The sequence below is a fragment of the Octopus sinensis genome, linkage group LG9 (genome assembly GCF_006345805.1).
Source record: "Octopus sinensis linkage group LG9, ASM634580v1, whole genome shotgun sequence".
NCBI classification, from domain to species: domain Eukaryota; kingdom Metazoa; phylum Mollusca; class Cephalopoda; order Octopoda; family Octopodidae; genus Octopus; species Octopus sinensis.
In genome coordinates, this window is record NC_043005.1 from 38,108,235 (window position 1) to 38,120,320 (window position 12,086).

The 12,086-nt window shown below is 34.2% G+C and overlaps 1 protein-coding gene across 8 annotated transcripts in view; it reads left to right on the plus strand.

Annotated features, from left to right (window-relative positions):
• The window catches only part of LOC115215824 (protein lev-9-like), a 1,149,105-nt gene that overhangs the window by 978,261 nt on the left and 158,758 nt on the right, over window positions 1-12,086 (plus strand). For all 8 annotated transcript variants that reach the window (XM_036505906.1, XM_036505907.1, XM_036505908.1 and 5 more), the window contains one exon: window positions 8,807-8,891. In XM_036505906.1, the coding sequence (XP_036361799.1) occupies window positions 8,807-8,891 (85 nt within the window). The remainder of the gene's footprint in view (window positions 1-8,806; window positions 8,892-12,086) is intronic.

The following is a 12,086-nucleotide window of genomic DNA, read 5'->3' on the forward strand; positions in this document are numbered from 1 at the left end:
AAGAACCAGAACAACCATTCCAAAAAGTGACCTACTCTTTCATACTTTAACCTTTCAATAGCTTGCATACATCCACCTCCCTCACTAATATAGCCTCCCTCAGTCAATGGAAGCTTTTATATTCTTGCATATTACATAGCAGACTTACTAGTGTTGGTGCCATGAAAAATAGTATTCAGTACAACTCTATCCCACCTCCATTCCCATTGCCCCATCAAGCTTACCCCACAACTTATTTCTACACTCATCACTTTATCTCTGATATTATTCAGTTATCATAATCACCTGAGAGCAGAATAGGAACATTCTATGCACTCACACCTGATTTCATACCTTCCTCTTTCCTCTTTGAGTTTTTCAAGAAGACGATTTATTTCATTAGAGACGAGTAAATACTGAATCAAAATATTTAATTATAGAAGCAGACGTAGCCTTGTGGTCAAGAGGCTTGCCTCACAACTACATAGCTCTCAGTTCAATTCTAATGCACAGCAAATTAGGTGTTCACTAACCAATGAAGAAGAAAAGGATAAAGTGATTGGCATTAGGCAGTGCAAACAGCCATAGAAACCATGCCAAAGCTGACACTGGAGCCTAACACAGTCTTCCTACTGGTTGGTTCTTGTTGAAGCATCCTACCCATGCCAGCATAAAAGACAGATGTTAAACGATAATGATGATGATGATGATAAAGAAGATAAATAATGAGTTGAAATAAATTACAAGAAATAACATGGAGAGATAATTAGAAATTCACGTGATCATATTGATTATCCTTCTCGTTTTCATTGTCTTCAGAGTTTCATTTCCTTCCTTCTATCTGTCCATTCAAGACCGCAATCAATAGAACTAGTTCTTATACTAAACCGTGGTCATCATACCTGAGATTGATTCTGCAGAGATCGATAGGATCAGAGGATGAGAATGTTTTAGCTTTACCATCTTCTTACATTATTGTACTTTAGGTTTGTAACATCCCCACCACCATAGTCATCACTCCACACACTTGCTAATTTTGCTTTCGTGCAATTCATTCTGACAACAGCTTTGTTGCAATTAGTGTGTTAGTGTTATGATTCACAACACGTATACCTAAATTTTGTGCCATCGCCGACATTGGCTGTGGATTTATTGGTCCTGATGGCGTTACTGATCCTTTTGGATTGCACAAGGCAGATACATTCAGAGAATAATCACTTGGGGAAGATACATGCCAAATTAATAAATTTAATGTCATTCAATCTCTTTGATCAGTGCTATTCACACACACACACACACACACACGTTATATTATAGTACATTCTCCTACTCTATATAGAGATATTAACTCATTCTTCATTCATTTATATATGTTTATACCTACAGATTTATATTTAACAATGGCTATAGGCACAAGCATAGCCATGTGGTTGAGGGTTTGTTAACAGAAACTAAAAGAAGCCTACCATTCATGTGTGTGTGTGTGTGTGTGTGTGTGTATGTGTGTGTGAATGTATGTATGAGTGACAAGACGTAGAAATACTCAGGTTGGTGTCTAAGGGTACAGTAAGCCCCTGATCTTTGTTAAAATAACTTTCTAAGAGAAAGTTAACTTGCATAGAAAACCTGCTGCTATTCTGAGCTGGATATCTTGCACTGTTCTTGTCTCTGAGATTTTTGTTATAGCTAGTGAGAGTCGTTATGGCGTTGTGCAAGTCATACTAGACCTAAGAGCTTGCACAGGTGTAGGCAACACTCACCAGTCAGCAATGTCATCATGTATGTATAAGCCTGTATGTGTGTGTCTTCTTGTCTTATGATTGTGTGACAGTAAGCATCACTCATATGATTGGCGTCATTCCTTTCCAGTCTTTCATAAAAATGTGTTTGGCCAAGGGGAAACATCTTTAAGCTTACATCATAATCTTACATCATTATCCTCATTGTTTTAATACCAGATGGAATTTAATGAGGCACATTTTCTACAGCAGGCTGGCCTTCCTGTTCCCAGTCATCACTTGTTTCCAAACAATATAACAATTGAACATTTTCACTGAAGATTGGAAACAGATGACACTGCTTGTATAATGGTGACACTCATTTACAAATACCATATGGTGTCTTGACAGAGGCACAAACACACACACACATACAACATGAGGATGGAGGATAACAGGCTTTAATTGCAGATCACAACATTTGTTTCTGCACCACACACTAGCTTTAAATTGTTGAGTTTATATTCAACAATCTTTATGAATGAACATTCTTTATAATGCTGTATTATAGAGTTATATTATCCTTGTAATAGTCTAATGTAAAAATGAGTTTCACATGTGTATCTAGCCCTGGAATATTCTCCAACATACGATATGTGGTAGCCAAGTAACAACATAAGAGCTCTTATATGCATGTTATAAGGTTCTCACTCATGTGCTTGTATATGTATATATGTATGGCAGGCCTCTTTCAATTTATATCTACTAAATCCTTTTGCAGAGCTTTCATGATCATGAGGCTATAGAAGAAGACCCTTGCCCAAGGTAGTTTGTTCCTTCTCGAGCCATGCCTGGCTCATAAGGGCCAGTTTCCTGGTTTCCTTGGGGTATAGATTCCCCACCTGGATGGGACACCGGTCCGTTGCTGGTGAGCTGCAAGATGCAGGAGGAAAGAGTGAGAGAAAGTTGTGGTGAAAGAGTCAGCAGAAGTTTGCCATTACCTTCTGCCGGAGCTGCGTGGTGCTTCGGTGTTTCGCTCATAAACACACACATCGCCCGGTCTGAGATTCGAACCCGTGATCCCTCGTCCACGAGTCCGCTGCTCTAACCACTAGGCCATGTGCCTCCACCCTTGCCCAAGTTACCACAGTGGGACTGAACTTGAAATTGCAGTGTTATGCAGCAAACATCATAACAATGCAACTATACCTGCACCTCTATTGATTTCTGATATTTGCAGAATAACCACTGTTCTGTTGTTCTGTTCAGAAGACATAGAATAGATCAAATCTATCCAAGTCTATTACTAGTATTCAGTTTTCCCAGCTTCAAGGAGATGTAGGATATAGTTGATCTCAACGAAATTTGAACTCAGAATGTTAGGTGAAAAACTAATTGCTACAAGACATTTAGTTCAGCATTTCTGCCTACACTACCAACTTCTCTTCTACAACAACAACAGCAATAATAATAATAATAATAATGCATATAATCAAAAGCGTTTCAAACAAATTACACACTATATAACCTACGGCCCTCAGGAGATTAAATTGGTGAGATATATAGTGAAATGCTGCATTGAAAATAATAATAATAATAATAATAATAATAATAATAATAATGATAATCCACAAGCCAGACAGAAATGTACAAAAATAGATGAAATTCATATGGAACATACAAACATACATGCAATTATTTCAAGTTCGAATTGTTAGGGAAAAAATATACATAACATAATAGCCACAACAGCTATGACAATAATATTAATATTAATAATAATAATAATAATAATAACGATATGATGATGATAATAATAACAATAATGATAATAATATGTAAAATATTAAATGTCAAATATAAAAAATGTTTATTTCTCATATATATTTATATATATATATTTTATTCTTTTTTGTCAGTATTTTTCTCCTTTCATGTATAAATTTAGATATACCACAAAAATAGAAATATAAAATGTATATCTATTTCCTATGATGTTTTGTCGATTTGATTTGTAATAAGTTATATCATATATTTATATATATATATATATATATATATATATATATATATATATATATATATATATATATGCATGCATGTATATATATATATATATATATATATATATATATGCATGCATGTATATATACACACACGTACATATATATTATTATCATTGTGTGTGTATATGTATATAAGCATGCATATATAATCACTTGTAGATAACATTCTCTCTCAATTTCTTTCTCATTTTACTGTATTTTCCATATATTTTCTGTATTTTCTGGTACATTTGTTTTGTTTCTTTTATCCAAAAGAGTCCTTCAAATTATTTATGTATTTGTTTAGCTGTTTAATTAAATTTCTCTTTGTTATATATAGACACAATATATCTGTGTGTGAGTTAGTTTCTATGAATATTTATCTCTACATATATGTACGACTATATATATGTAATATATATAATAAATAGTGTTGAATATTGGAGTACTGAACTTAATAAATACAACCAATCCATTTGTGCATACATAAGTAGATTTCTGCCAAATTTTTAGTATAGTTAAGTGAGTGTCTGCTTGCATTTATGTGTTTGTATGTGTCAGTTAGTACATGCATTTGTGTGTCTTTTATATGGAGTAACTTCAATGATTTCTAAGGGTAACTCTAGTTTCATGTTCAAGTTAAGCTGTTTGGTTTGTTTTGGGGTAAATTTGGGGTCTCATTGACTCATTTAAGCATTGGACAAGATGTTAATTTTCAAATGTGTTGAGTGCTTTCAATTGCTGAATTTAGCAGTAAACAAACTATACATATGTTAGAATGCTTATCCACCACAGTTGTGGCCTGGGTTCATTTCATGGCTCTTCCTTTCCCTTTCCCTCTCTCTCTCTTCCTCTCCCTCTCTCTCTTCCTCCCCCCTCTTTCTCTCTCAAGCTGAGATTTTCAAATAATCACCGAGAATTCTCAGTTTTGAATCAATTTATAAGCTATAATCCGTGATTGAGTCCTTTTTCCTCTCATTTGTTAATGAAAACAGACACACAAAGGTGATGTGTATATAAATATAGGAGAGTATTGTAGTTCACTTGAAGCATTGTGTACTGCTTGTAAAGAATAAACAGTTTTGAATGGTACAACAATGCACTATAATACAAACTATGGGCTATATACCTGTTGTAATTTAGTCATCCTTAGTCTGATATGATATTTCAGAATAAAATTCCTTCTTCAGATATTCTTAGATGAAGTCACTGCTATAATCAGTCTTCCAACGGTTAGCAGCGACTCCATCTAAGAATATCTGAAGAAGGAATTTTATTCCGAAAAATTATCAGACTGTGGATGACTAAATTACAACAGGTGTATAGCCCATTAAAGGCGGCGAGCTGGCAGAAACGTTAGCACGCTGGGCGAAATGCTTAGCGGTATTTCGTCTGCGTTACATTGTGAGTTCAAATTCCACCGAGGTCGACTTTGCCTTTCATCCTTTTGGGGTCGATAAATTAAGTACCAGTTACGCACTGGGGTCGATGTAATCGACTTAATACCTATGTCTGTCCTTGTTTATCCCCTCTGTGTTTAGCCCCTTGTGGGTAATAAAGAAATAAGTATATAGCCCATTGTTTGTATTATAGTGCATTGTTGTACCATTCAAAACTTTTTATTCTTTATAGATATAATTTCCCTAGTTGTTAATTTCACTTTCAGAGTATAAAACATATGCAATATGTGTGTGTGTGTGTGTGTGTATGTGTATATGTGTTTCATCATCATTTGACATCTGTCTTTCATGTTGGAATAGGTTGGATGGGTCATTCCAGCAACCCACTACTTATCTTATTTCTAGATATGTAATGTAAAAGGTGCCAAACTGGATACAGACTAACAATCACCTGGGGAAAAACCCATCTATATCTACATATTCAAGAATAAGATATCTGATAGTAATGGAGATCAGAATATAGTGTACATATTAATATTGTAAATATACTTTCTAAACAAAGTAGATAATCTAAGAAGATATGATAATCTTTATAACAACAATTTAACTCAGACATTCAGATATCTTAGGATTTATAGACTTACTTCAATCCTTTTGCAATTCTTTATATTACCTTTGTACACTTGTAAAGCAATTGTTTTGGTTTTCAATTTATTTTATCTTCCATACATTTCTGTGATGATTCAGTGTGTATATTTAGTGTTTGTACATTAAATGCATGTCTTGAAAGCTTGTTTACCAAATTTGACACAGACTTATGTTCAGTGTCAATGAAATTTTTATCCAGCGTTCATCATCAAAGTGAGTTGTGTGTTAGTATAATGTATAGACGTAAGGTGGTGAACTGGCAATATCGTTAGCATGTTGGAGAAAATGCTTAGTGGTATTTCATTCATTTTTATGTTCTGAGTTTAATTCCACCAAGGTTTACTTTGCCTTTCATTCTCTTGGCATCAATAAAATAAGTGTAATCAACTTATCCCCTCCCCTGAACTTACTAGCCTTGTGCCACAATTTGAAACCAAGAGATTGGGGATCTGAAGTTAGAGTATAAAGCATAAAAACCCCCAGTGGTCAGTATTGACCCCTGAGGGTTTTATGTGGCTCTGTGAAGATTTAATAAATACTTGAAATTATTTTGAAACACATTCTCTATTAAATATTCAAAGATATATCAATATGATATGACTGAAACTTTATGGTTCCCTTCCAATTTCATTATGTGGCTCAAAATATTTATTTTTAAAAAGTAATTATGAAATGAAAGAAGGTTTTTAAGTCAAGAAATGTTTTATTAATTACGCCTCTAAATTTTATTTTAGAACTTCACATGTTTGGGTGGCAATAAGTTATTAAGGATTTCGTGAAGAGACCAATGATATAAGAAGCTTGCCAAACCCTGGTATAAAGTATAAATTGTAGATGAATTACTATAAAGGGAAATATTCTTCACTTGTAAAGCATGTAAATATTGTCAGGTTTTGAGTGATAAAAGGTCTCAATAAAGAATGTTGGTATTTATTTTATATATTTATGTTTGTATTTCTTTAATTGTTTAGTTCTATGTGAGTGGTTAATAAAGGTTACCTTCATTAGTCATGCTGACTTATAAGCCTGGTTTCCAAGTGGACTGGAGCAATGTGAAATGAAGCGTTTTCACTCAAGAACAGAACGTCCAGTCCAGGAATCAAAGCCTCAATCTTACAGTCATGAGTCCGACACCCTAACCACTGAGCCATGTGCCTCCTGTGAGGGTAATAGTCCTGGCTCTTTTGTAAGACCTCTCAGAACAAGTGAGATTGATGCATTTGTGGTTGACTTATTGCACTCCACTCCATCCCTACATCACCACCACCACCACACCAAAGGAAATGGAGGGAATTTCAGAAGAAAATTCTATCTGATGGAAGGAGGATAGGATTTATAGAAGTGTTAAATGCACAGAGTAGAAATTATACAAGGTGAAACTGGATTTTTTAACAATTTGTATTATACTATTAGCTCTGGACTGGTAGACATTTTGAAATTCACTATATTGGTTCTCCTTTCATCCCTTGCATTACATTTTAACATGCCATCCTCTAAAAAAAGAGAAAGAAAGAAAGAGAGAAAGAAAGAAAACAAGTTTGCAATATTCAGTTGTTTTTTACTCATGCATTGAAGTTTTCATAGCCATTACATTGGTACAAGTTCTCTTCTTGGGTTAGATTCCATGAACAAAGTCCAGGTCACTATTTCTATTTTTGGAATTAAATTTTTAAATTGTTGGAAGATTTATTTTGTTCGTATTCCTTCTTCTTGTCATGTAATATTTATTGTCTGACACGGATGTTTAAATTCGACTAGACTTACAGGCTTTATATATGTATATATTATTATATGTTAGTGTGGTCAGTCAAACTTCTCTGTTTTCTTTCACACCAGCCAGAGACTTTCGGCCTCAAATCCTCAGCCATCATAAATCTTTTATTAGGAATTGTTATATGACTCACATAAAAATATTTTTTTCCATGTCATTTAATATTCAACTTTTTATTCTTTGATTACTCATACATATGCACACACATACAGACACACATACAAGTGCATGCATGCATGTGCACACACAGACACACACACACATCTAATATCTTTGAATTGTGACCTCAGTCAAAACTAGCCTCTACCACATCATATAACCATTTACAATACGAATTATTTTTTTACATTATATATCATCATCTATATATAACGGCCATCTTCTATGCTGGCATGGGTTTCACAGTTAGGAAGATCTGACAAACCAGAGGACATTAAATGATGATAATGATAACAATGATATATATTGAGAGAGAGAGGGAGAGAGAGAGAGAGAGAGAGAGAGAGAGAGAGAGAGGGAAATATATCACTGAGAAAGCAAACTTAAGCTGAAACACTAGTGTATGATAATCTGCTGATGTTATTTGCTGCGTGTTTCTACATACATTGTCTCTAGTCAATTTGTTCTCCAAGATATGTTTATGTGCATGCATGCATGTATAATTATATGTGTGTGTGAGTAGCATGTAGAACACTTCCCTGAAGTGTTTGCTCTCAGCTCTATGCTTGATATATAAAGTTTTATAAGTTTTAGCAGTTCTGTTTGAATCAACTAATCTGCAATACCCATGTTTTTTATTTTCTTGTTTTGTTTTTCCTCCCCATCTTAAACATTAAGTTACTAAATAATATTTTCTCCACAACAAAATCCTTTGCCTGAATAATGTCAATAGTGACTCTTAATATTGTTAAATGTATATAATATATATGTATATTGTATTGTCTATCATTTTTTTCTCTTAATATCTTCCTTGCAGATGTCTTGTGATCATACGTATCTTAAAACCTACTCTGAGATTTGGCAATAAAAATCTTTTTCTTTCCCTACCAGAGCTAAATGGTTACTATTTACTAGTCTTTATGTTAAATCAATGTACTATTTTCTCTTTTTTTTTTTGCTGTATATTTGTTTAGTTTTTACTTCATTTTTCTGTTTCTATTTACAGTTCTTTCATCTAAATATTTAAAGTGTGTTTCATTGTAAGCATCAGATACACTCCCTTGCTTTTTTTTTCCATTATTTCAGAAACTAACTGCGGTTTACCAGGTCCTTTGAGGAATGGCTATTTAGATGGACATCGTACAACTGTAGGAGCTGTATTTTTCTTCAGGTAATTATTCAAAATACAAGAGAAAAAGAGAGAGTGAAGGTGAGAGAGAGAAGGAAGACAGACAAATACTGATATGTGTGTGTGTGTGTGTTTTAATATTTCACTCAGGCATTGCAAGACTAATAACTTGATGTAGAACTCAGTACGTGTATGCTTCAGAACAAAACATAAATCAAGTACAGAGCAGCAATAAGGAAATGAGATGACAAAGGGATAACTGATTATCTTATGAGCTTCATTAGCTTACAGTTGTTTCTGCTGTAAGATGCAGTGAACTTGTAGTTGAGTACCTGAGTAACACTTTATAACTTCATCAGAGCCTCTAATTCTATTTTCATTTGCATATTACTGGGCTGCAACCATGCTGGGATAATGCCTTGAAGGATTTTATCCCCGCAAAAAATCAACCCCAGTATTTGTGGTTTCTTTTTTTTTTTTGTAAGTCTGCTACTTATTGTCACTCACATTTACCATATCATTAAGTTATAGGGACATAAACAAACCAACACCAGTTGTCAAGTGGTGGGAGGGTGACAAACAAGACACAAAGACACACACATAAACATATATAAATATGTATATATATATATATATATACACACACACATACATACACACACACATACAGACACACACACACGTATATATATATATATATACACACACACTAAATGGGCTTCCAAATAGTTTCCATCTAACAAATGCACTTACGTGACACTGATCAGTCTGAGATTTTAGTAGAAAACAAATGCACAGTGGGACTGAAACCAAACCATCTGGCTGCAAAGCAAGCTTCTTATCCACACAGCCAGGCCTGAGCCTATGTCTGTCTGTCTGTCACACACACACACATGTAAGGTGATTGGTGTTAGGAAGTCATTAAAACCCTGCTAATACAGACAGTGCAGTCTTCTGCCTAGCCAGCTCCTGTCAAACTGCCCCAACCCATGCTAGCATGGAAAACAGATGCTAAATTACGGCGATGATGACAATAAAGATACACACACACTGACAGACAGAGATAAATAAAGAGACAAAGTTTGAGACAGAGGCATAATATAAATGAACTACGTAGAAATAAAGTGACTGCAATTCAGGTAAAAGAAAAGAAAGAAAATTTTCATCATGCCTTTAGATTCACTTTCTCTCCTTTGGTCAAATAATTCTTTTGCTTGTATTTTACTTCAAATGAATTCATGCTGTCTGTCCTTATATAATATGCAAGGACAGTGGCAACATTATGAAGATTTCAATGTTTTATTACTTACATAGAATGCAACACAATTTTCATTTACAATATCGTGTTTGGAGTCTTTTGTTTGTTGTTATTGACAGTTTGATTCACAAATTCATTTGAACATTAAAATCCACTCTCAGAATATTCTATCTGATTCTTCTATTTTATTTGCAGTCTTATTTTATTATTGTAGTCAAAGATTTGTATGTCCCGGCTCTAATGCCAAATAATAATGCATTGGCATTATTTTTGATATCCTTAAACTCCTGTCAAAGACAGCTTTAATCTCTTTGCCCTTTTGGGAGCCAGCCATGTACTGTAAGGTTAGGGTGAACAATAGAATAATATTTAAAATGATGCCAGAGATGGTTGGCTGAAAAATATTCTGTTTGTGAGAAACACCAGGCCACACTTAGCACAGGAAAATGGACATTAAAATGATCATAAAATGATATCATTTATCTTGTATGAATTTCAGTCATTGGACTACAGCCATGCTGGGGCACCAACTTGAAAAATTTTAGTTCAACAAATCAACCCCAGTACTTATTTGATATTTAAATTGAGTATTAAATCTATTGGTCTTTTTTGCTGAACCTCTAAGTCACAAGTATATAAGCCAACACCAGTTGTCAAGCACTGGAGTGACAATTGGAATCACACAGACATATACTTATTTGTACACACATATATATATATATATATATATATATATGTAGTGGGCTTCTTTCATCTTCCATCTACCTAATCTATTCACAAGGCTTTGGTTGATCAGGGCTATTAATAGAAGATACTTGCCCAAAGGACCATGCAGTGGGACTGAGTCCAAAACCATGTGGTTGGGAAGAAAACTTCTTACCCCACAGCCAATAATAACAATGTTTCTAGTACGTGGCCAGTACTTCATTTTATATACTTCAATTGTATTTTAAGTGCTTGATTGGTACATTATTTTAATGACTTCAAAAGGATGGAAGGCCAACTTGAACGTGGCAGAATTTGAACTCCACCATCTTACTAATAATAATTGTTTCTAATGTAGGTACAAAGTCAGAGAATTTAAGGTGAGGGGGTTAGTTGATATTGACTGCAGTATTTTATTGGTACTTTATTTTGATCAACCCTGATAGGATATATGACAAAATTGATCTCGGCAGGATTTGAACTCAGAATGTGATAATAATCCTTACTAAATTTCGGCATAATGCTAACAAATTTAGGGAAAGGGATAAGTCAATTACATGGACCCTAGCACTCAAATGGTACTTATTTTATTGACACTGAGAAGATGACAGGCAAATCTGACCTCAGAATTTCAACTCAAGACAGAAACGAGACAGAAGTAATGTTACTAAGCATTATATGTGACATACTAATGGTTCTGCCAGCCTGCCACCTTCGATGATGATGATGATGATGGTAATAATAATAATAATAATAATAATTAATAATAATAATAATAATAATAATGATAACCTTCCTACTAAAGGTACAAGACCTGAAATTTGGGGGTAGGAGAATAGTTGATTACATCGAATCACTGATACTTGATTTATTGATACCAAAAGTATGAAAGGCAAAGTTGACCTCAGCGAAATTTGAACTTAGAACATGAAGACAGACAAAATACTGCTAAGCATTTTGCCCAGTGTGCTAACAATTCTGCCAGCTTGCCACCTTAATAATGACGATGATGATGATGATGATAATGTCCTGATTCAGTACCAGGCAGTGACTTTCATGGCTTCTTATCTTGATTGACTGGAAGTGTTAACATGTACATGTTTTGTGTTGCTTTAAAAGATGAGCTATGACCAATTGACCATGTCCTTTAGTGGCTGACAATATGTGCATCTTTGATCACAAACAGGAGTTGTGTGTGAGAGCATCATAGCCATGTGTTGAGAGGAATTCTTTGAGGTTTGGATACTTCACTCCTGGAAACATGGATGTTTCTT